The following is a 26,181-nucleotide window of genomic DNA, read 5'->3' on the forward strand; positions in this document are numbered from 1 at the left end:
AGTGTGGCTGGGGAGAAGGGAGCAGGGGTGAGGTGTGAGGGATGAAGCAGAAAGGATGAGCACGCCAAGACGTGCTTTGTGAGTCCTGGTAAGGAGTTGGGACTTCCTTCTCAAGGCGCTGGAGAGCCATTCGGGGTTTTAAGTGGTCAGCTGCAGGCAGCAGGTGGGGTAGACAATGAGTTTAGTCTGGGACATATGGAGTTGGAGGTCCCTGTGGATAGCCAGGTAGAGCTAAGTCAGCAATTCCTGCTTTCTTCTAAAGTACCATTTGGGCAGCAGGGCACGTTTCCCTGGTGGTGTCGTTCCCTCCTATCCATCCCTTCCTGGAGCTAGCCTTTCCGACCCTCCTTCTCAGGATGTCTCACCTGTCCCCCATCTCTGTTTATCTTGGTCATTCTGATTGTGTTCCTTCTCTCTGGGAGCTCCCTGGACGAGGGCATTTGGAACTCAGTCAGGTGTGTGGTCACCTCTTGGAGGAGGGTCTGAGCTGACCTCTGGGGCCATGGATTAGCCCTCACTCAGGATCTTCCCAGGTGTCCAGCCCCCTGCCGAGTGTCCCCCTGTGCAATTCTGGCCCAGTGCTCCCACCCCCACCCCAGTGAACCATCGCCCTAGTGGTAACTGCCTCTCCTTTCTTTTAGCGGGCGCCAAAGCCTTCGTCTGCGATCAGTGTGGTGCCCAGTTTTCGAAGGAGGATGCCCTGGAGACACACAGGCAGACCCATACAGGTGAGCTGGCCTCCGCGCTCCTTCTCCAGGTTTGACACAGTGTGATTGCACGGGGATGTGAACTCGCTGGGCGGCGACCTCTTTTTAGCAAACATGATACCTGGTCATTTCCTGGGGCAGCCATCGGTGGGGATGGGGTTCTGCCACATTTGGCTACTCCTGCCTGTGGGGTGGCTGGGAAGGAGTTTACAAGTATGACATCATCCCATAAGAACAGTTGTCCTGGCCACGTGCTGTGGCTCACGCCTGTAATCCTAGCACTCGGGGAGGCCGAGGCAGGCGAATCACTCAAGGTCAGGAGTTCGAGACCAGCCTGAGCAAGAGTGAGACCCCATCTCTACTAAAAATAGAAAGAAATTAATTGGCCACCTAAAAATATATAGAAAAAATTAGCCGGGCATGGTGGCACATGCCTGTAGTCCCAGCTACTTGGGAGGCTGAGGCAGAAGGATTGCTTGAACCCAGGAGTTGGAGGTTGCTGTGAGCTAGGCTGATGCCATGGCACTCACTCTAGCCTGGGCAACAGAGCGAGACTCTGTCTCAAAAAAAAGAAAAAAAAAAAAAAAGAAAGAAAAGAATAGTTCTCCTGGATAAGGCCAAGATCTCTGTCTCTAACAAGATGCTGAGATCCCATCTGCACAGAGGCGTTGAGTATTGAGGCCTTAGGACGTGTGTGATGTTATCTAAGCATCCCCTTCCCTTGGTCAGGAAACCTCTCCCACCTCATCTGATGAAACCCTCATGGGGCCAGAATGGTCCAGGCCTCCCTCTGCAAGAGCTGAGGCACTGTCTAAAAGAAGTCAGTCTGTGCACAAGGGTGCATTTGAACAATATTAATTAACAACCTTATAGCTTTATTTGACTTCAGAGTGTTGGTTTCACAGCACCAGGTCATCATCAGCACCACAGCCCACACTTCCTGAGCGCCCCCCACGTGCGGGACACTGTTTTCGGTGCTTTACCTGATCCTACTTGGCCAGTCTTACAGTAATCTTGTGAGGTAGGAAGATACCACCATGGATGAGGAAACTGAGGCTTGAAGGAGGGAAGGTGACTTGCCAGAGTCAATAGAGGGGACAGGTGTGGTAGAGCCTTGTAGTTTCAGAGCTTAGACTGCCTGGGTTAACCCTGACTCTGCCGCTTCCCATTTGTAGGACCGTAGATAAATTATTTAAACTCTCTTAGTTTAGGGTTCTCATCTGTTAGAAAAGTAGAGTAGGATAATAGGATCTACATCATCACATAGGGTTGTTGTGGGAATTCAATAAGGTATTTTAATTGAAGTGCTTCTTCGTGGAGTATTTGACTCATAGTAAGCATTCAAGAAATAGTTGTGGGTATATTTAATTTATTAGATATTTACTGGGTTCCTACAGTGTGCCCGGCACTGTCTGGGCATTTAAGATGTAGTGATGTATGAGACAGACAACATTCCTGCCCCTCCTCGTGGAACTGAGATTCTAACTGGGAAACAATAGTGGCAAATAAGTGTATGATACAATGACAAGTTATACATAATATTAACAAGTGCCACTAAGAAAAAATAAAGCAGGATAAGGGACAGAGAACGATAGGGAGAGAAGTGATGTTGTGGTCAAACGGTCAGACCTGTTTGACAAGGTGATATCCAAGCAGAGTCTTAAAGCAAGGGAGATTACTAGGAAGACTGTCTAAGCAGAGGGAATAAGCACTTGCAAGAGCCCCGAGGCCAAGTCTAGCCTGACACGGTTAAGGACCAGCATGCATAGCAGTGTGGCCCGAGAGGCCAGTGACGTGCAGAGGGAGGGCAGGGGGATGAGGGCAGGATGAGGTGGATCTCTCAGCCCTAGAGAGGCATCTGGATTTTATTCTGCAAGTGCTAAGAGTCCTTTGGAGAGAGAGAAAATATTTGCAAATCATATGTCTGATAAGGAACTTACTGCTAGAAAAAAAAATCTTATAATTTTAATCTTACAATTTTAATTGTAAAAAATCTTACAATTTTAATCTTACAATTAAAAATAATAATAATAATCAAAGAATGAGCAAAGGATCTAAACAGACCTGTTTCCAAAGATAGGCAACTAGCCAATGAGCACATGTAAAGATACTCAACACCATTAGCCTTCAGGGAGATGCAGATCAAAACCACAATGAGATACTACACACCACTAAAATGTGGTTACAATAAAAAATACAGATAGTAACAAGTGTTATCAAGGATGTGGAAGAATCAGAACCCTCATACTCTACTGGTGGGAATGACAAGTGGTGCAGCCGCTTTGGAAAACAGGCTGGCAGTTCCTCAGAAGGTTAAACACGGAGTTATATGTGACACAGCAGTTTCTCTCCTAGGTGTAGACCCAAGAGAATTGAAAACGTGTCCACACGAAAACCTGTACATGAATGTTTATGGCAGAATTATTCATACTAGCTAAAAAATGGATCTAAGGATACCCTAATCATGAAGGAAAAAAAAAGAAAAAAAAATTTAAAAAAATAAAAAAAAAATAAAAAATGGAAACAACCCAATGTCCATCCACTGATAAATGGATAAACAAAATGTGGTGTATCAATACTGTGGAGTATTACGTGGCCATAAAAAGGAATAAAGTACTGATACACACTATAACATAGATAAATCTTAACATGCTCAGTGAAAGAAACCAGACACGAAAGGCCACATATTGTATAATTCTGTTCATTTGAAATGTCCAGAGCAGGAAGAAAGACAGGAAGTAAATTAGTAGGTGCTGGGGGCTGGGGAAGTTGGGGAGAGATGGAAAGTGACTGCTAATAGATATGGGGTTTCTTTGTGGAGTGATGAGAATGTTCTAAAATTGATTGTGGTGATGGTCACACAGCTCTGAATACAGATGTTCCTAGACTTATGGTGGGGTTATGTCCTGATAAACCCATCACAGGTTGAAAATACCATTAAGTGGAAAATGCGTTTAATACAGCTAACCTACTGAACATCAGAGCTTAGCCTAGCCTAAACATACTCAGAACGTTTACATTAGCCTAGAGTTAATCATCTAATACAAAGCCTGTTTTATAGTAAAGTGTTGAAATCTCATGTAATTTATTCAATATTATACATAACATTGAAATTGCAAGTCTCTCACCTTCGTAAACTTGAAAAATTAAGTTGAACTTAATCGTAAGTTGGAGACTGTATATTAAAATCCATAGAACTGTACGCTTTAAAAGGCACGAATTGTGTATTGTATGGTATGTACATTGCATCTCAATAAAGCTGTGTGCACTTGTGTGTGTGTGTGTGTGTGTGTGTGTGTGTGTATAAATGAGCTATGCCATGTATCAGGGAGAGTCACTGGTATCAGAGGTGCCACCTCTTATATATATATATATATCTACACACACAGACACACACACACAAAGTCATTCATGCATCACATAATAATGTTTTGGTCAGTAATGGACTACATATGTGGTGGTGACCCCATAAGATTATAATGCCAGATTTGTACTGTACCTTTTCTACATTAAGATATGTTTAGATACACAAATACCATTGTGTCACATTGCCTTCGGTGTTCAGCACAGTAACATGTGGGGCAGGTGTGTAGTCTAGGCGCAATAGGCTATACCATGTAGTCCAGGCGTGCAGTAGGCTGTACCACCGAGGTTTGTGTAAGGACATTCTGTGCTGTGGCCTGGAGAAGCTCCCCACTAGGAGTGGAGGGCCAGGACTTGGCCCACCTCCAACACGAGTGCTCTTTCCACTGTTCCCAGGCTGCCTGCACATGGAGCGTGTCCATGGGTGCATGGACTGAACAGTTCAGGGTGAGCCTGTTTAGAAATCATTCAGCTCATGGCCTGGCCCTGTCCTGGGCAAAGCCCTTTTGCATCCCTGTGACCAGTTTAACAAAACAAAATCACCTAATGATGCATTTCTCAGAACATATCCCTATGGCTAAATGACACATGACTGTATACACACAGATGCACGCATGTGCACACATAGCTTTACTAAGATATAATATACATATTTATTTATATATACATATCTACACACACACACACACATTTATACAGAAGGGGAAAGTGTAGCCCATTGGAGGGTTTTGAGTGGGGAAAATGACATTAAATGATTTAAGTGTTTAAAAGATTACTCTGGCTCCTGTGTTGAGAATTGACCATGGGGAGTTTCAGCTGTCAGTTGCCACGTAACAACCCACTCCAACAGTAGCTTAAAACAGCAAAGTCTTATTTTCTCTGACAGTCCTGTGGGTTGACTGGGCTCAGCTGGGCGGTTTTCACTTGGGATCTCTCATGTGGTGGTCATCGAGTAGTGGCTGGGGCTGGTATCATCTGAAGACTCGGCTGGGCTAGATGTCCAAGGGTGGCTTCTTCATTCCAATATCTGACTCTCAGCCTGTCTCTACAGCAGAACAGCCTGGACTTGATACATGACATCTCAGGGCTTCAAGAGTCAGGAAGAAGAAACTGCCAGCCCTCTGAAAAGCTAGGCTGGAAACACACAGCATTACTTCCACCATGTTTTATTGCTCACATAGTCACAGGTCAGCCACAGATTGAAGGTAGTGGAAGGCTGGACTCCCTTTCTCAGTGGGGGAAGTGACAAAAACCTAGAGGGAAAGAGGAATTGATGGCAGCCATCTTTGGAGACAACTACCACTGGAGGCTGGTGTGGACGAAGGAAGACCAGTCAGCTGCTGTTATAATTATTGTCATCAGTATTTATAAGTTCTTGTCCTTCCTCTCAAAAGCTACCTCTCCTCAGCAGAAAACATGCTTCCTAACGCTGGTATCAGGGGCTTTGGCCTGGTGCTGCCCTGTTCTTCCGTAATGGGAAGAGAGCTTTATAGGTGAGCTGTCATTGCAGTCAACATCTCCCCTGCTCAGTTATAGAGAAGGTGACTTGGCTAGGCTATTTTCCCCCAGTTGGAGATTTTGTTGCCATGAAAGCCAGGGGAGGACCAGGTTTCTCGGGGTCCCAGCCATTTTCTTATTGCCAGGCCACATGTAACTGAGAATCCCACTCTGAGAATTCTAATCTGGGGGGTAGAAGACACTGAGCCATGAGGCAGCTTTGCTGAGCAGCTTAAGTCTGTCCCTCCGGATTAAATGTGCAGCAGCAGGGAGTAAGCTGTCCTCCCAGCCTGGGGCAGGGGAAGAAGCTGAGTCCCTGAGGGATGAGCAGCTGGGCTCCGGACATGGCTGGAGCACCTCTCCCGTGTGCCTGGGACATGCTGGAGGATGCAGGGTGACCAACTCAGGCACGCACCTTGTTCTTGAAAAAAGGTGGGGATCCCAGGATGGTGGTCTGGGTCCAGAGGCCTTGCGGATGGGGCTCCTCTGCTGGAGGAGGAGGAGGCTTCACTGGAGAGAGGTCAGCTACCTAGGGCCCACTACTGATGTGGAGGTAAAAAGTGGCTGGGGCTTGCTCAATAAAGATGGAGTAAACTGAGCTCTCGAAAGGGCGAGGAATGGAGAAGATGCATCCAAATTAGGGATAAGAGACCAAGGTAGATGCTCTGAAAGAGGCTCCCTGCCAGCCTGAGTGTGGGCTGCGGGCAAGCGAAGAGCATCAGCTGCCTCCTCGCGTGGGCCAGGCGTCCTGCCTCCTCACCCTCTGGATAGGGCTGGCGAGAGGCGGCCTGCGTGACACCGGTGACTCGTTCTGACACGTGGCAGGGCTCGTTCATCCCTCATAGCTCTGCTTCCTGCTGAACCCAGGCGCATTCTCACCTCCCCTAACAATCAATGAAAGAACACGGTCTGAAATCTACCGACCATCTCTGTTCTGGGAAAGGGTACCCCGGAGGAAGGGAGAGGTGTGATCATGGGGAGTGCTGAAAACACCCTCAGCTATTGGAGTGGGAAAAGCCAAGTGGGGTGCCGAGTATCGACAGGGGAGCAGAGAGAGCTCTGAAAAGGAGAAGGAATGGAGACCCTGGGGAGAGTAAACATAATGCTAATGCTACTCCATATGTTTGCTGCCTTAGTTTGTAGAACATTTTTCTCTATTATGCCCATTCAACAGATGAGAAAAATGGAGACTTAGAAGCTACCCTCTAGGAAGTGGAGGACTGGAACTTGACCCACCTCCAACTCGAGTTGCTCTTTGCACTGCTCCCCAGCTGCCTGCATGTTGACCCAGTGCCGCCCATGGGCAGTGGACTGAACGGTCCAGATGAGCCTCCTTAGAGACCAGTTAGCTCATGGCCCTGTCCTGGGCAGGGCTCTTTGGATCCCTGTGACCCATTTAATTAAGAAGTGCCAATACCCTGATGCCCACAGCCTCCTCCTAGGGTAGGATTCGATTTCCCAGAATCAGACTGGGTCTGGGAGTTTCATGCCCAAGGCTGCCATGCGGGGGAGTCATTGGAGCTCACACGTGGCATTGCACAGGCTGGGTGATCATGGTGTCTTACAGGTGTTCTTGAAACTGAAAAATGAGTTTAGTAGAAAGTATGTCCAATTCCAGTCTAGCTGAACAAATGGCATCTCACACTTTTGACCCCGCTTAGCCTGATTGTCTATGCTGTTATGTGTGCCCCCCGCCCCGCCACCTCCTCCCCTCGAGATCCTGATGGGTTCATGTTGGTGCTCAGGGAGTCCATGCTTGTGGTTGGGCCGGGCTCGGGCTTTGTTGTCACATTTCAGTTTTCTGTTTTGGTACAACGAAGACGTTGAGGAGATAAACAGAGATCATTTTGCACCTTTTATATTATGACAAATACATATTGCAAAACACTGCTGCTTCCAAAATGTTTGGGTTGCGGAGCAGTGAGGAATTAACAGCTAGGCAGCTCCCGAGATGCTCGTACTTCGTTTACACGTCAGAATTTTTTTTTACACTGTTCAGTAAAATAAAAGCGAGAAAAACACACATGCATGCACATGCACACTCACATGCACACCCAGTGTACCACCGAGGTTCTATGTCAGGAACATCTTAAATTAAGTAAGTCGTTCTTTAAGTCCAGATAAACTGATAAATACCATTAATGGCTTAATTTATACTCTGGGTTTGAAATTTGACACACGGACACTATCTTGGCTCAGGAAGCACAAGTGGTTTTGTGCCAGAGGTTTTAATGACCGATCAGTAATATAAATTGCTGCATCACTGAACAGAAATAGCTTCTCCATGTCATTTGATCTGGAAACTTCTCCGGCCAGGCAGCAGTTAATAAATTTAAAAATAATTACCCTCTTTATTCAAAGTCAAACTAATTAGGAGTAGGTTTTACAAATCATAATGTTGTTCAAGCCACTGTACATCCATGTTTGGGACCAGAACAGGCCTGGGGGCAGCAGACAGGATCGGGTGGTGTTAATTGGAGGGCAGGGAGATACTTTGGCTGCTGAGCTCAAGGGTAGGGGGCTGGGACAGTCTTCAGCATGTCTTCAAGAGAAGATGGGAGGTCTCAGTGAGGAAGCTGTGCGGGTGACCCGTAGGAACCTTCAGTTCCTTTAGTCCATATGTGGGAACTCAGAGCAGCCACCTACTTGTGATCTGAACATGGAGAGTTGGGGCCAGGGCTGGTCTGTGCAGGCCAGGCCAGGAGCAGGATAGGTGGATATGCAAATGTCTACCTGGGGAGCATGAACCTGCCAGCAAGCAGGCAAGTGGACAGGATGGTCTTTAGAGTGCGTTACTCACTTTGCACATTGGGACCCTAACAGGGCGGCTCAGGTTTGTGCCGCAGACTGCAGGGAAGAGGAACCCCAAGGAGCCTGAAGTCAGAGTGTAAAGTTTGGCGTATTTGGTGCTTAAGGAGCTAGAACTTGGGATCTGGTGTCTCGATTCAAATTCCAGCCCTATCACTTAGAAGTTGTATGATCACAGGCAGATTGCTTAACTTCTCTGAGGCTCGGTTTCCTTCTTGTAACATCAGGACAATAATGGTGCCTATTGCGTCTATTGTGTAAGAGGTACTGTGAGGGTTTAATTTGATAATCCATGTGAAGCACTCAGCATAGGCCTTGCATGGAGTAAGCTCTCAGGAAATGGAGATGGTAGTTACTATTATTACATCACAGTCTTCATCAGAGGCCTTGGAGAATATGAATTTCCCCACTGAGTAGATGAGAGGGGAAGGGCCAAGTCGATGGTGATGGTGATGGTGGTAGTGGAGCGACAGGAACAGTGAAGGTGCAGCCATTTGTGCAAGGTGGCAGTGGTATCTTTTAGGATCCCTGACTATGTCCTTTGGCCAAGAGGACGTTTGCAATGTGCCCATCGAGCTAACAGCCCCTGGGGCCCCCTCATGCAGTGAGGAGGAGTGAGGGCAGAATGAAGTTGCACACTTTGAGCAACCTCATGGAGCAGATTTGATGGATCTTAAGGCTTTGGGGACTGGAATGCCCAAAGCTTCCCGGAGGAGGCCTGCCAATATCTAAACAGGTAACCTGCAAACCTAGGCCAGACAGGCTGTAGAGCTGGGATCAGGACTAAGCAGGAACACCAGCCTCTGGGAACACCAGGCATGTGCCCTGCTGCATCTTAGAGGAGGCCCCAGCAGCCAGTGCTCTCGAAGGCTCAGGAATACTGAATTCCTGCTCGGATCCTGGCCCATGTCTGCTACCACCGGGAACCCGGGTATTCTGGATCTCTTACCTTCTTCGGGTAGTACCTTCCATCTGATTCCACCTTTTCCCTGGTAAGGAAGAGAGGCAGACAAAAGATGACCAAAGTCATTCCTAGGTTTAGGAGTTCTGGGGCTGGGAAGCTTAAGGGAAGCTTCCATGGGTTTGGGGTCCTAGGTTGAACTAGACCTTAGACTTGCCCCGGGGCAATTCAGTTCTCTCCTCCAGCCCCCAGCCTGCTCTGCCAGATCTGCCAAGTTAATGACTCAGGTTTGCTTTGGACCAGAATAGTCTATGCAGTCTGTTTATCCCATCATTCCACCATTTGCTTATTCCCTAAGTTATTAAGTACCTACTGTGTGCCGGGTACATTGTAGACCCAATATGTAATGGTGAACAAAACTTGGTCCCTGCCTTCCTGGAGGTTGCTGCAGCGCTGTGAAGGAAATGAACAAGTACATTGAACTTGCTTTATGTACACATAATTCAATAGCTGTACTCTACTGGATACTTTTGAGTTATGATTTTATTAAGTCTTTACTATAATTCTAAAATGTAGACATTTTTTCCTCCCTAGTCTGTGCTGTAGAAAACTGAGACCCAGAAAGGTTAAAGAAAGGTCCAGGGCTGAGCTAGAATGTATGCCTCAGTATCCTGCACCCCAGAACCCATGTTTTGACTTTGTCTTGCCTCTCCATGGGTGCTGGGCATGGACTCTACTGTGCAGGCCAGGGGATCGATGCCCATATTTGGGAAAGGGGGTCAGTGAAGAACAAACAAGCCAACCTAGAATTAGGACCTGAAAGTTCTTATTTTCCGCCCAAGGTTCTCTCCACTCTGACTACAAAATAAGTACTTTTCTTTTACTGGCCTAGAAAAAGTTGCTTAGTTTCCACATTCCTGTGTCACAGGGGAAGCCGTTCAACCAGATGGAAATCTTGAGATGCTGGTTCTTCTCATCCACTCCGCGTTGGCTGCAAGAGAGTCTTGCAGTCCAGAGACAGCTAACATAGCTGGCAGCCACGGGCCTGCGCTGCGGACTCTGCTCTCCTCGAGCAGGGATGGGGCTTGGGAGGGAAGCCTGCCCAAAGAGTCCTCTCTGTTTCAGCGTGCAGGCGGCTGGGAGGCGTCTTGCTGGGGCACTGAAAGGAGGAGGCAGCAGAGAGACACACACACACACTCTACCACTGTGTGACCACCCCCTTTGAAGGTGCAGAACTGTATTTCCAACCTTGGTGTTGTCTACCTGCTCGTGCCGACCCCCTCTCTCACTCCGGATATGTTAACAATGATGCTTGGAAAAAGCTTCTGAGACAGTCTCTGGCTCTGAACCTCAGCGCAGAAAGTGGAGTCCTTGTTTGGAGGACTCTCCCTGGTGGGTGACCACGAGCGGGCTGGCGGGAGTAGCAGGCGGGGCAGAGGATTTAAAATGGTGAACGGCAGCACTCCTTCCCTCAGGGTGGCTGCCAGCCTTGCCCCTCTCCGGCCCTGGTCCTAGCACGAGGGGCAGAGCTGGGCACCAAGGAGCTCGTGTTGGGGTGGCTGGCCTGGTCTTGCGGGAACAGGAAAACCCGCAACTGTCCTGGCTGCTCCTCCCAAGGGCTGGCTCCCAGCGCCCGGCCCCAGAGGAGGTGGGAGAGGAGCCAGATGATGAGAAATAACTTAATTTACCTAAAACTTTACGTGGAAAAAAAAAAAAGAAGAAGAAGAAAGAGCCTCAAACCCCTGCCTGGGGTTTGGGGTCTGGAGGTAGTGGGGGGACAGGACAGTGAGTCATCAGGGGGACACTCGGACTCCATGCAGTTTGGCGTGACCTCGCCATTGAAGGCATCATAGCATTTGACTTTTATAAATATCAGAGGTGATCTGTATAGCGTTTCACGTGGCGTGCCAGGGGGTTTAACCTGAGAACGCGCAGGCCCGCGCCCGGCCGTGCAGCGTCATCGGCACTCGGGCGGGGAGAGTCATGTGCTGCTGTTTGTACAGTCAGTGCCCAGCATGGATTTACTCTTGACCTCGTTTCACGCTGTTACTATGAAGGCGTGTTGGATGCCTAATATAGAGTTTTATTTCCCGAGCACAGGGCTCCCGGCTCTGTGGTTGCTGCTTGCTGCCGAGAGGGGAGGGACAACCCCGCCATCCCCCGCAGGCCCAGACCAGCCACCCTTCTCCTCCACTGTGCCCCCTAGTGGCCCCCAGGGCCTCTCTGGCCACCTTCGGGAGGGGTCTATAATGCAATTGTTTTAATTATTAAATTTTATCCTTTTATTTAATAACTTTTATTTTTAGAGCAATGTTAGGCTTACAGCAAAATTGAGTTGAAAGTACAGGGAGTTCCCATATACCCTCTGTCCTCACACACCACACACACACACAGGGTCCCCCACTGTCACCATCTCACACCGCAGTGGTTCATTCGTCACACACAGTGACCCTACACCGACACATCTTATCACCCGAAGTCCATAGTGTGCATGAAGGTTCTCTCTCGGTGTTGTACGTTCTGTGGATTTGGACAAATGTATAATGACACGTATTCACCATTGTAGTATGGGACAGAGTAACGTCACTGCCCTAGAAACCCTTTGTGCTCTGCCAAAGGGGGATCGGGGATGATTGGCTACTTGGGGATGGGAGCAGGAGAAGTGACCCAGGGCAGGTTTGGATTAGGAAAGGTTGAGGTTCGTTTGCTCAACAGACATCTCCAGTGTCCACTTTATGCTGGGCCCTGGGATAGGGATAGAGCCGTGAGCAGGACACACGTGGCCCCTGTGGTCCCTGCCCTGCACCCACCTCCCCGCATAGCAGAAAGGATGCTGAGCATCATGGTTGGGGCTGGAGGGGCAGGCAGCATGGTATTCGGAACCAGTGATGACTTAGGAGGAAGGAGAACTAGGTTCTTGTCCTGGCTCTGCCATGGACTTGCTTTGTAACATAGGACAAATTGTTTTGTTTCTCTACCTCTGTCAAATGTAGGGTGTGGGAATTGGGCAAGAAAAATTGTTGTTTTGAGGGTTCTGTGGTTCCAAGGACAGCCTGAGGTCCTCATCTTTGTTGATCGTCTACGTTTTTCTTAGCCTTAGTTTTTCATATTTGTAAACGATGATTAATAACCAATGGTGGTTGTAAGGACCGACTAACATAATCCTTGTAAAGTGCTCAGCCCAGGGACTGAATGCAGAACGACATCTGCGTTATTTTTGGAGGTCTGCAGTTTCTGTCCCTCACCCGTGGGCAGTGGGCGAGTATTCCCTTCACTTTATTTAGTAGCTTATTCAATAACAGTGGTACCTACTGTGTCTGAAGAAGGGATTAAAGATGAAGATATTTTTGCCATTTAAAGACTATACTAGAAACTCGAGGGCAATGATGGACTCGGATCTTCGAGGACTACAGGACGTCCCAAAAGTCTCCATACAAAGGAAAAACTTGGTAATGAATATCTTATAAATAAAGGTACACTTAGCTATAATTTCCCATTTTTCCTGTGTATGGTGACTTTTGGGACGCCCTGTGTTATTCTGAGCTTGGTCCGTGCCCACTTGCTTTTTATATATTATCCGATGTAGTCATCGTAACACTGCTAAGAGGTGGGCTTCACTTTCTGTGTCACTGACGAGGAGCCGCAGGCTCTAAAAGGTTTCTCTAATATGATCATTCAGTGGCAGGCCTGGGGGTCCAGATTGGTGTTCCCAGGGTGCATGTGATGGGACTTCTGGGACGCCCATCTTTCTTGCTATTCAGAGATGTCTCTACGTCTGGGCCCTGATCATCAGCCTCAGCCTGGGTCCACGCGCCTCCCTGTGTGCCCCTGTTCTCCCTGGTCCCTGTCCCCACCACTGTCTGCTCCTGCCTTTCCTCCCTGACTTCTCGCCCTTCCCCTTCGTGACACCAGGGCTGCCCGATGACAGAAAGGAGTTAATAAAAACCAATGTGTAACTGAAACTTGAAAGGCCATAAATCGCCTTGTTTTTTTTCTAGGATGTTGGTAGCATTTTGATTTAATAGTTGGACAAACACAAGGGCCTATTTTATTCAGAGTTTACAGGCCTCAAGGCTGTTATTCCTCCAAATTTAATAGCATTGAAATTGCAGGGTTTGCTATAATTTGCCTATCGCTTTCTGCTCCACCATCGATGTTTATTGTCAGCAGGATGGAATCTCAATCCGACTCACTTAGATAACATGTCTGTTAAACATTTAGATAATTGTACCATCATTAACTTGTCACATTATTTTAGAGATTCAAAACAGAGGCAGGGTAAGTAGAGGTACCCAAGGGAGTGGAGGTGGGAGAGGAGGAGGAGGAGGAGGAAGAGACAACCTATCCTGAGTTAGACAACCCTCAGATGAGAGAGTTGATCTCACACTTGGCATTTCATCGGAGGTGCCTAAGTTAAGGAGGTGTGAGTGGAAGAGATGCGCCCAGGGCTGCTCCCTGCCAAGCCCAGGGACTGTCTCTGGACCACCAGCCACTGTGGCAGTCAGGCCTGCTGTCTGCTGACCCCTGAGAATTGTGGCAAATGCTCAGAAACCCCTGGTGTTTCGTCCCCAACTTCAGCAATTTTGTACCAAAGACCAATTTTTAAACTTTGCTTAGGAATGCTGATTGCAACATTATTTGTAATTACAAAGCATTGAGAATGACATAAATGTCTAAAGATCAGGAATCTGTTAATTCTGGTACCTGACATGGAAAAGTGTCTGTGATGTTTTGCGTGATAAAAGCTGGTTAGAGACAACAGGTCATGTAGTGTGATCCCATTTAGTATGAATACAGAAGCCCTCCTGTAAGATTCTGTGAGGCACTATACCTTTTAGCAGTGATTGTCTTTAGAAATGGAATTACAGGGCAAAGGGTGTTTTACTTTCTGCTTTATATATTTTTGAGTAATAATAATTATGATTTACAGGCATATACCATTTATATAACTTTAAATATTAAAGCCATTTTATATAAAGAAGAGAAATACCACCTCTGAGTATTACTCTTTCTATGGAGGAGGACTTCTAAAAAGTACAAGTAGATGGGCTTCGAGAGAGCTCGTGAACATTAATATCTCTGCTACACTGGCAGGTGCCTCAGTTTCCCACTGTTAGGACAGATAAATGCTAGATGAACTCAGCATACTGGGACTGGGCTCAGAGGGCTGGCCTGTGGTCCTGTTCACTAACGGGAGTGAGGAAGTGAGTAGCAAGAGAGCTTTTCATTGCACCTGAGGACTGAGGTCACACCCAGAGGGGTGACAGAGGCCAGGGACAAATAAGAATGAGCTCAGCTGGAAGTAGGGGTAACTCCCCACCTGTGAGATTTGGGGGAGCAATTTAATATCAATGATAACAGGGCACTAAACTGGCTCACGCCTGTAATCCTAGCATTCTGGAAGGCCGAGGCGGGCAGATCACTCCAGGTCAGGAGTTCGAGACCAGCCTGAGCAAGAGTGAGACCCCCGTCTCTACTAAAAATAGGAAGAAATTAATTGGCCAACTAAAAATATATAGAGAAAAAATTCGCTGGTCATGATGGCACATGCCTGTAGTCCCAGCTATTCGGGAGGCTGAGGCTGAAGGATTGCTTGAGCCCAGGAGTTGGAGGTTGCTGTGAGCTGGGCTGATGCCACGGCATTCTAGCCCGGGCAACAGAGTGAGACTCTGTCTTTAAAAAAAAAAAAAAAAAAAAAACTGGTAATAACCAAAATGCCCTCCAGAAATAATGGAGTATTTGTCCCCAAGGGTCACAGGTGTGACTGCAGTTCTGTCCATCTGGCTTTGGACACTGTGTTATCTCCTGCATCCCAGAGTCTGCTCAGTGACTTGGACAAGCGAATTCTCACTGTTGCCCCTCACAGCTTGTGTGTATCCTAGTGACACAAGGGAGTAGGGAAAAAAAAAGCACAAGTCAAAAAACACAGGTTAATGTTTCCCCAACTGTACTGTAAATAATGCAGATATTTGGGGGTGGGAGGGAAAAACAATATAAATATTTTATAGACTGTAGGCTAAGTAATATATATATTTAGAAAAGCAGCTTAAATATTTCATATGCTACAGTGCGGATTCCTGCTCAGAGGAAGAACTGGGCTGGTGAGGCTGGGGCTAAGGGTGTGAGAACCGCAGAGCCCAGGGTGGAGGGGTGGGGGGGGAGAAGGGGACACAGTGACAGTGTGTGTGTGAGATCAGGGGGTGACAAGGACAGGCAGCTACCACTTACTTGGAACCCAAGTAGTTGGACGTCTTACATTTTCCTAACTATCTTTTAAATATCCTGCACCCTTTTTGTTTTTAATGTGGAAGAGAGACAAATGACCACCTAATAACAATTAATTTTTAAAAAGCAAATTCCAACCCAAGATAATTAAAAACATGTATCCACACAGAAACTTTCACATGAATGCTCGCAGTGTCATTATTCACAATAGCCAAAAAGTGGAAACTCACCAAATGTCCACCAACTGATGAATGGATACACAAAATGTATATCTGTGTGGTGGACTATGATTTGGCCATAAAAAAGAATGATGTGCTGGTACACGTTATAACATGGGTGAACCTCGAACACATTATGCTAAATGAATGAAGCCAGGCATAAAAGGCCACATATTGTATGATTCCATTTATGTGAAATGTTCAGAATAGGGAAATCTATCTAATCAGAGACTAGGTTAGTAGTTGCCAGGGAGTTGAAGGGAGAAGAGGGCGGGAGTGACTACTAATGGGTATGGGGTTCTTTTGGGGGATGATGAAAATATTTTGGAATTAGGTAGGGGTGGTAATGCAACTTCCAGGAGTGTCGTTGGTTTTTACAGACTCAGCCCATTCTCCTCTACCTGCTGCGTTATAGGGCTGTCTCGACAGGTAGCACGTTGCATAACAGTGACCGTTCAGACAATGCAGGAGACTGATGCACCTTTGGATCTTTCTGTCCGCCAGAAGCAGCAGGGAGTAGGGAAGGCCCAGTGGGTGTCTCCTTGCCCTCCCCATTTCTCCATTTTCAGAAATGGGGAGGAAGGATCAGGTCAAGACTGGGAGCCTGCAGGTCGTGAGTCTGACATCCGCAAAGATGGGAGGAGACTAGACAGTTGCCTTCTGTGTAGATCTCAGGAAGAAAAACCAACCCTCATCTGGCCTGGGAGGAGTCATTCTTGCCAGAGGCAGGACACAGTGTTGCCCTAGGCACCTCGTTTTAAGAAAAGAATCATACCATTAATACATGTTTAGCATGGGGAAATTAGGAAATACATATAAACAAAGGAAACATGTCCCCTGTAGTCCCACCATCTTTTTTCCGTTTTTCTTTTAATCACACATGGCATGATAGCATGCCATGTGTGTTGCTTTGTAATCTGTTACTTGCCTGCCAACAAACCTGTGTCTTGATGATGATCATTTTAGTGGTTTCCCGGTGTTCTTTCCTACACCCATTCATTTTTTTCTGTGAGCCCTGATATTCCTTACTTGTGCACTGGGGGACCAGACCCCGCATCCAAAGGACCTTCCAGGGACTGTAGGCAGGTAGAAGCAGCTAACAGAGATGCAGCACATTATCACCTCTTACCTATTGCTGCTTCTGTCAACAAGATAAACTGGGCTGGCCAAGCCATTTTGCAGCAGTTGTTTACCTGGCCATTCCAGGCAAGTGTGAGATGCCGGGAACATATCCAGTCCCCACATTCAATCTTCTCAGAAACTGTCTCCCCTTGGCTTTCTCTAGCCTTGCAAAGGGCCACTCACCCTGGGCAGGATTTGGGCAGGTAATTTACCTCTTCCACTAACCTAATGAATGGCACTGCCCAGGGGCTGGGCAGACTGAAGAAAAATGGAGGCATCAATTCATTTGCTAAGTTCCAACCCAGAGTTCAGTAACAAGTTAAGCATCTGCATATATTAACCTGTCCCAGGCCCAACTAGGGAAGATTTCCTAGAGTTGACGAGCCCCGAGCAGGTATTAGGGAAAAGGCTTTTCTTTTGGGATTTTCTTCTCCGACTACTTGGAAAAGTTACCTAACAGAGGGATTGCACGTTTGGGTCAGATGAAATGTTCCCTGCCCCCTCTAGGAGAAGATCCATTACAGATTGGAAATGACTTTGTCTCTAAGTGCCCGTTGTCAGATAGGATGCACATTCCCCTCAACCAAACAAATATAAAATGCTTCCAGCCTCTGCCTCGGATTTTCTATTACTGTTTCACAGGACTCCAGAGAGTTTTAAGATAGCAATTTGATTAAGCTTATGGGGAAGATCCCATCAGATAACATTCTTTTTCTGCAGGTAGAGATAATGTGTTCAAGTATTAAGTATGTTTTAAAGGTAATTATCTTTTCCATATTCATTTTAGTTACAGGAATTGACGAGGAGGGAGACTTGGCATCTGAAAGCTGCCCCTTGGGCCCTGGAGTCGCTCTGACTTCTCTCCTCTGGGGGACACACTTGAGGCTTTTGACAAATGAATGAGCACCAGGTGTTTTTCTCTTTTGCAATGACTGGCGATCCCCTGTCTCCAGAGAGGTGGTCTAGAAGGCAAGATCTTGGCCGCTGACCTGATCTGGCTCTCCAGCTTGCATGGGCTGATGTTGAATACTTGGGGGGCTCCCCATCTTAAGCCCCTGGATGGTAGGAGGGGGCCTGGCTGCTCCCCTACCCAGAGGACTTGCCTCATCCAATAGAGAGTCATAGTGCCACATCCCCTATCTCCAAGAGTAGAGCCATTTACGTATGCTGAGCCCAGTGTTGGGTGTCTTCACCTGGGAGAGGCTGATTCGAGGTCCTAGAATTCTAAAACCTGTAGACTCCTAAACTTCAGAACTATAGCAAGGAGCTCAGGAAGCATGACCCTGAGTCTCAGAGGGGTTCTGTAATTTTCCCAATATCATGCAGCAAGTTAGATGTTTGTGGGCCAGAAGGCAAGAATGCCTGGTCTCGGACTTCTCCTCCTGTGCCTCAGTATACCCACAACTCTCTGCTGTCTCCAGTAAGGAATCCCCTTCCTTCTTCCTGGAGATCTCCAGACTAGGAGATTCTGTCCCAGGCAGTCCTCCTTGGCAATCCGTGAATCAGGGTCTGCACCAGGGCCCTGTGTTGGCCTGAGGGGCCCCCAGAGCAAGCTCAGTGCTGATGCCCTGGAGTTCGCAGACCTCGCTTTGCCTGTCAGCCGTGCTGTTCTAAGCACTCCATATATTTTTGCAAACTAGAAAAGTCATGCCCAGGTCCTGCCTTCAGAAAGCTAACTGTGCTAGGGAGGAAAACACACACATAGCTAAAAAGAAAAATCACAAAACAAGGCAATTTGAATGTGCTACATGCTCTAGGAGTTGAGGGGTGCTGTTTGTATTGTTCCCCATCCCTTTGTCTGCCTGAAATCCTTTCTGCTGCGGACAGAAACCCATGGCTCTTGCACATAGCATTTTTGCATGTCATTTCTCTGCCTGATCCCTCAGAGGCCCTCAGTCAGACAGGCTGTAGCTTGGAAGGCAACCGACACTGGGAAAAGACCTCAGGTGAGAGGTTTGTGACTTAAAACCCAAGGATGGTGGCATGCACACTTGTCTTTGAATGACTGCTCCACTTCTCTCCAACCGACATGGGTGGCAGTGGAGAGGTGGATGCAGAGTTGATAGAGACAGCCCAGGGTTTGGGGACGTGGCCTCTTGTACTATATCCTAGGTAAGGATGCTCTGGCATCCAAAATGCACACCTGCTCTTGCATCTCCAACTCGTATCCTTCAAAGGATCCTAATTGTCTTCTTTCCCTAGCTACTTAAAGTCATTTTGAGGAATTTTATTTATATATATATATCAAGCAAGAGCTCGCATCTCGACCCAGTTGAATGAAATTCTCTAGTATGGGGCCTAGACATGGATGTTTTCTCTCCCAGGAGACTCTCATGTGTAACCAAGATTGAAAATCTCTGGATAGGATAAGATGAGACTCCATGCATGGCCCAGAAAGTTTGTCACGCTCAGAGTCTCGGGCCTCATCTTCTGCCATCCCCTTCTAAGATGCACTTACACTGAGCCACTTAGAGTTTCCCAGACTGCTGTTGCTGTTTTTCTCCTCCATGCATCTATCTCCCTGTAACCCCCACACTCTCACATGCCCTGTCTGCCTGGCATGTGTCGTCTCAGCTCAGTCATGCCCTTCCATGTGACACCCTTCCCACACGCGCTCACTCCCAGACAGCCCAGTTGCAGCCCGTGGCCGTCCTGCTGCTCTGCGAGTTAGGGTGATGCCTGAACCCTCTTTGGGTCCCTTGGCCCTTCTCCTGCGTTAGTACAAATATTGCTTGATACGTATTTGTTGTGTGGCTAACCACAAGCAGAAAAGGGAGCTTCCTGATTAGAAGCAGGAGCGACGAATCTGTTCTTGCCCGGGTTCACATTTGTGTTCCTCACTTGCCTGCTGTGTGGCCTCGGACAAATCACTCACCTTTGCAAGTCTCACATTCCTTGTTTGAAACAGGAGGACACCACGAGGTGCCCTGTGCACCTCAAAGAGGGGCGTGAGGACCAAAATGATCCTAGAATAAGGTAGCATCTCTGTAAGTGGTAAGGCACAATGCCAATTTAGGATACTGCTGTCGCTGTGATGTCTCCTCCTGGCTTCAGGGCGCCCTGCGACACTGATGCCTCCCAGAGCCCATCCCAGTGTGAAACAGGAATGAGAGCAGGAGTGACTCCATGACAGGCCGCACTTCCTGGAGTAGGCCTAAGGTTCGGTTTCCCTTAGGTTTTGGGGAAACCGAACCTTTGCATACTACACCCTTCCCCGAAGTGACGTGCACCTTTTGAAGGAGCCAATCAGGAGCCCACACGATCAGCCACTTTTAAAGGAACCAATGGACTTAGGGGGTGGGGGCGGGGAAGGTGTACCCAGCGTGTATAACTTGCAGAAAAGTATAAAAGCTTGACTTATACCCCAGGGCGGGGTCCTGATTCGTAGGGAGGCCACACGTTGGTGCTCTGGGACCTGGACCCTAGCTCGAGCTAGCCAATAAACTCCTTCGTGCTTTGCAGCCTCAGCGACTCTGCCTCTCCATTCCTGGGGCTGAAGGAAACCGGCTCTAACACCAGCTCTCCTGGGCCCTTTTCTTCCCGTGGCCTCTTTCCTGGCACCTGCCATGCTCCGTCCCTGCCATGCTCTGTGCCTGCACTCACATCGAATGCTGTACAACAGCAAGTTAATTACTGTTATGTTTTGAACAATAGAGAAGTAATGAGGGAAGCAGGCTGGTCCATTCGGTAATTAAGTATCCAGTGTCAGGAAGTGGGCAGAAGTTAGGAGCAGAGGCATTCTAGAAGTTTTGACTCGGTGTCATCTGAAGGGGCTGGTGAGACAGATCCTGTGTGCAAACCATTCCAGAGACGTAACCCCCGGTGTGTAGAAAGTTCCAGGAGGAAGAGATTCCCCAAACTCACATTCCTTGCCTCATTCATCCAACGTGATTTGAGCACCAACCGCTGCAGGTGCATGCGTCCAAAGGTAACTTGCCTCACCTGCCCTCCAGGAGCAGGCAGACGAGAAGAGGGCAGGGACAGGGCGTGCTCAGGGTGGCATGCACCAGGGGGTGGGCACCCAACCCGATGGGCGAGTGGGCAGAGAAGGCCTGAAGGCGGGAGGAGGAGATGCTCAAACTTCTTTAGGGCAGACTGACTTTGTGAGCGTGGGGAGAAGGCTTTGTGTGTGTGCATGGGTACGCAGGCTCTTACTAATCCCCTTCCCTTCTTGATCTCCTGTTTTCGAGGTTAGTGGTGTCTGGGATTTGCGGAGGGAGGAAGGCTATAAAAGGGCAAGACAGGAGACTCCAGTGCTGGATGCAGAGCCTCCCGCATTCCGGAGATCCCCAGAGGCCCCTCTGCCCGGACCCTTCAGCTCCAGAAAGCCATTGTGCTCCCTCCTGGCCTCTGACCCCGAGGCTCTGGGAAGCAGCAGGTTGTTGACACTTGGACAATCATTTCTTGCAAGGCGACTGCCTCCCTCGGGAGCTCTCCTCTCTGCCTCGGGGTGGTGGTGACTGTTCCCCCCACCAGGGAGGGGGACTCGGTTAAGGAGGAGGGACATTAGCTCTCGGTCAGAGCGGGAGGCAGGGAGGGGTCCCCTCAATTTCAAGCCCCCCCTGGCAGCTTCCCCAGTTGTCTCCACCATTCACCCCTCCCTCACCTGCCAATTCAGGAGCGCCCCTGCCTGGGGCTAAGCTTCCAGAAAACGGGTTCGAGAGGGGCGTTTCTGACCCGAATTCCTGTGGCCTCCCTGTCGTGGGTCCCATGTTTGTCGGGGGAGCCCCGTATTAGTTCATGGATGACGAATGTATGTATGTGTGCTGCAGCCACAGGGATACAGTCCCAGGAACAAAGAAGTTTCTAGTCCTGGTGCTGCTACTTATTAGGAGCAGGACTCCAGGAGAGTCACTTGTCCTTTTAGAGGCTTGGTTTCCTCATTGGTAGAAGAGGGTCAAAAAAGCCGCTTGCCTAATGGGCCTGCTGCGAAGAGCAAATGAAATAATATGTATGGGAGCACTTTGCACTCTGCAAACACTCTGCAGTGTACAGTTTGATTATTAATGGTTTCTCTTATAGCCGAAGCTGGCGTTGTGTGTGTGTGATTCGTACAGTTTCTGAGTATGGGACTCCCAAGCATTTACTCCTCCCCTCTCCTGTCTAGGACAGTTCAGGAAGCATTAATTCAAAAGCGGGTGGGGTGGAAAGGAGGGCCTATTAAATTTTTGAAGTGCCACTTTGCATTCCTTTCGCTTTGGTCTTAATAAATAACTCTAACCCTGCAGCCAGGAGCTGGGTTGTTCTGTCCAAATGTGAACCTAAGTATCTGTGTCCCCAACAGCCAGGCACCTTGTTCAACGGGCTGGATCAGTACCATTTCTCCAGCAGTAAGAAAAAGCCCTCTTGCTAAGCTACAGAAAAATCTCTCTTGTGCTTTAATTTTGGAAGAAGCGGATTAGTGTGGCCATATTTAACCTTTGACCTTGAGACAAAAGCATTATCAAAATTAGTTACCAAGAGATTCTGTCTTCCTCTCCCTGCCCCCACTTCTGTGTTTGCCGGGGCAAGTTTAGGATCTTGGTTAAACTTCTTCAGAGCAAGAGCAAAGGTTTCGAAGGCCACTGTTGCCTAAGAGACTTTCTAGGTCTGGTGTTCGCTGCCAGGGCTCTTGGGGTCCAAGGTAGGTTAAAGGACAGAGTTTGGATCTACAATCTCTCTCTCCTCTGAAACTAGCCCAGTTTCTGGCTATCTTGGAGATTTGACCCTATGGAGATGATGCGTTGATATTTACACCCACATTCACCTCTCTGTTTAAAGAGTCCGTCTACTCAGCTGCTTCCTAACCTAAAAATACTGATTTCCAACCTCTTTCCCTTCCAGGCAGAAATACATAGATTTGAGGGGTGGGGTGGAGGTAGATGTAGACCTGAGTCATTTCCCTGAGTTTAAATCTCATACTCCCTGTCATTTACTACCTTTGTGGCCTGGGGACAGGTTATTTGTACTCTGAGCCCCAGCTTCCTCATCTGTAAAATGGGCACAACAGTAAGAGTGCCTACCTCCCAGAGGTGTTCTTGAGTAGAGACAACAGGATATACGTGATGTGCTTAGAAGGGTGTATGGCACTGAGTATTAAGCAAATAGTAACTACTGTTATCACAGTCATCATTATCATCATCATCATCAGTGTCATTCCTGTTGCTGCTTCATCACCTCCCCAGGTCCCTGCTGGCTCCTGCCCCGCACGCCCCACCCCTGCCATTCCCCCCCATGGCCCACTCGCTGCCTGTCTTCCGCCCTAGCCTTCTCTGCAGTGATTTTCAGAGCCCCCGTTTGCATGGGGCTGGATCGGGGGAGGTTTGACTTCACTTCATACCGGGAAGTCCAGCCTGCAGCGGGGGGATTGGAAGGGCAAAGCGCTTTTATAAGCTTGCGATGAAAGCTGTAAAACGAGATGGTCCAGGTCCGGCCCGGCCTGGCGCGGGATTACGCAGGTCCCTGGAATGCCGAGGGGGCCTCTCTTAAGAAGCCAGTGTCTATTTACAGTGCATCTCTCATAAACCCCAACGCCGGGGCGGGGGGCAGGGGGACTCGCCCTCCTGGCATGTGATTGATTATCTGGTATTTATGCCATTGAGGACTTGTCAGCGGTCCGGGGTCAAGGGGTCATCTCATGTGTCTTGCCGCCAGCCCACCTCCTTTTGTACAGTGTGGGCCGGGTGAGCCGCGCACAAAACGGCTTTTTCTTTTCCTTGGGAAAAGGGGGAGGGGGTGGGGGGGGTGAGTGTCAATGAAATTTTTTTTTTTAAAACCTTTTCTGAATAGTGTTCTTTTAATTCTAAAGAACTTTTAATTAAAAGTAGCAGGAAAATTCATCTTGAGAAGGTTTAACTTACCTTAACAGATACTTTTGTGTCCCAAGAAGCTGGGAGTGACTTCTTTTTCAAAAAAAAAAGAAAGAAAGAAAGAAAGAAAGTGAGGGGTTTTGTTGCGGCTCTCCCCCTCCCCCAGACATCTTCAAAGTTCCCTGCGGCTCCCGTCCACTCGCTGTCTGGGGTGGACCCTGCTCTCGAGAGCAGAAAGGAGAGAGGTCACCCTTCTCCTTTAAGATAGCCATAAAAATTTAGAGAGAGACTTGGGTATTCTTCCGTCCACCTTTTCCCTGTTGCAGTTAAAGACACTGCACCCCAGCAGGTGAAGTGACTCAGCGCATGTCCCCCAGCTACACACGGTGGCGGGGCCAGGCACTGGGATCTCGCCCTCCTAATCCCTAGTGCCCCTGTTAGCTCGCAGAGTTGTTTCCCAATGCTTCGGGCACCAAGTGCAGATAAATGTAATGTCACTGTCACTCACTGTTTTTCAGTCCTGGATGTTGGAGACTTGGGAACCACTGGTAGATTCCTTGGGGTAGAGGGGCCCCTGAGGGACCACCCGGCTCATCCCCCATGCCTCTGAGTGGACAGTCTGTGCTCACATGTCCCAGAGGAATTGCTGTGTGTCTCTTTCCTAAAAATCGGCGGGAAAGGGGGGGGGGGGCTCCCTGACCTCTGCTTGATATAAAATGCCAGTACCCGGCCCCAAACCCTTGCCACTCTGATCGTCTGGGTGTCCTTCTAGCCAGTTGACTTAGCTCTTCCTGCTGTAGCTCAGGAGTAGCCCAGCCGTGCAAACCTGTCTCTCTTGTGTCCTCCTTTTGCACCCAGGGGCCCTTCCAGAGCCGTGACTGGCCAGGACACCTCAGTCTAGGGTGCCTCTGCGCTGTGTCTCTCTTAAGTGTCACCCAGGCTTTTGGTGAAGCCGGGCCTCGATGAGATGCTCTGCCTGCTGCTCTCAGCTTGTGGGCCCACAGTGGCAGCCTGGACAGAGACACTCTGCCTGGAGTTAGTTATCTGCAGGCGTTGCATGGAACTCGTGTTCCCACACCCCTGTTGTCTGTCCTCCCTGTCCCGCCACCCCTTCATTTAAAAATGCAATACAAAGAATTGTCTTCTAAAGAATAGCTTTAGAAATCCTCATTGCTTTCTATTCCCTCCATTCCCATTCGAGTTAAATTAGTGAATGCTAATTTGGACTGATGGGTCACCACTGTGAGGAAGGTATGAAAATTGTGTGAGTTCTGCTTCTTGCTCATGAGAGAAGAAGCCAGCGTTGGCTGAATTCTCACCAAAGTCACCCAGGGCCATGCACTGGGCTGGTGCTTGCCTTAGGCTATTTTATTTAGTCCTCATATCAACTTTTCAAGGTGAATATTCTCGTGTCCAGTGAGGAAGAGTAAGGCTAGGCATGAGCAGCCCTCCCTGGGGCATGTATCTATTAACTAATGTAGTAATATATATGGACTGTTTATTTGCTTTAAGCTAAGTAGTACTAAGCACTTTAAACATCTCCTGGAATCCACATAAAATTTCTATGAATCCAGGGTATCATTGTTATCCTGGTTTTACAGAGGATGAAACAGGCACAGAGGAGTTAGGTAACTTGCCCAGGGTCACACAGCAGTAGTAAGTGGCGGAGTAGGATTTGATCCACAGTGAATGACTGTAGAGTTCACGCTTAAACTCCTTCCCTGCTCTGCCTCTTTAAGTTGTGAAGCTGGGCTGGAACTCCGGAGCGTTCTGCTACCAGTGCTCACGTTTCGCTTTGTCTTCTCCCACAATTCTAACATAAATTTGCAGGGCAGACACTGTATATAGACATATATAAATCAGCCAGAGACCACCAAAAGGTCACTGTATAATCAGATGCCAGCCTGGATGGTGCATGGAGAGGAATTTAGAGGAGGAATGTGTGAACAGGGACACACAATTGAGCCTCATCTCTGGGCCCCCTTAGTTAAGGGGACCAGTGGAGTGTTCATCTCACTATCCCAGCACCTAACTCAGGGCCTGGTACACTTTAGATGTCTGATAAGTGCTATGAAATCACTAAGAAAGATTTAGTGGGGAAGGCGAGGCTTGGACTGAATTTAAGTTTTATGAAAATGATATTAATAACCATCTTCCTTTTATTGTGTGCTCACCAGGTGCTCAGCTAGGTGTATTATTTATGTTGTATTTAACTCTTAAACAGCCCTGTGGCTATTGCTACTCCCAGAGTAAACTGAAGCTGAAGAGAGGTTCTCTATCTTGCTGAAGGATACAAAGCCTGCAGGGGATTTTTGGTCCCCTAACTTCAAAATTCTTTTCCTTTCCCAAAGCAAAGAAGAAGGCAGAGTGAAGGAAGGCAGCAGGCATCAGCCGGGTTTGCAGAGACTCCCCGTTTGGAAGGGAAGGGCCTGTCGTCTTCTTTTCTGCTCATTGTTGGGAGTTGTGTCTTTTGATATAAGGATTTCTGGATCTATGAGGCTAACTGTGTCCAGTTAATTGAATTTATAATTCAGCACCAAAATGCTGAAAAG

At 48.1% G+C, this 26,181-nt stretch overlaps 1 protein-coding gene across 2 annotated transcripts in view; it reads left to right on the forward strand.

Moving 5' to 3' along the window:
* Positions 1 to 26,181, forward strand: part of ZBTB16 (zinc finger and BTB domain containing 16) — a 182,372-nt gene that overhangs the window by 116,853 nt on the left and 39,338 nt on the right. For both annotated transcript variants that reach the window (XM_012748013.3, XM_012748012.3), the window contains exon 4: positions 642 to 728. In XM_012748013.3, coding sequence (XP_012603467.1) covers positions 642 to 728 — 87 coding nt within the window. The remainder of the gene's footprint in view (positions 1 to 641; positions 729 to 26,181) is intronic.

Source organism: Microcebus murinus, chromosome 4, assembly GCF_040939455.1.
Source record: "Microcebus murinus isolate Inina chromosome 4, M.murinus_Inina_mat1.0, whole genome shotgun sequence".
In the NCBI taxonomy this organism is placed as follows: Eukaryota; Metazoa; Chordata; class Mammalia; order Primates; family Cheirogaleidae; genus Microcebus; species Microcebus murinus.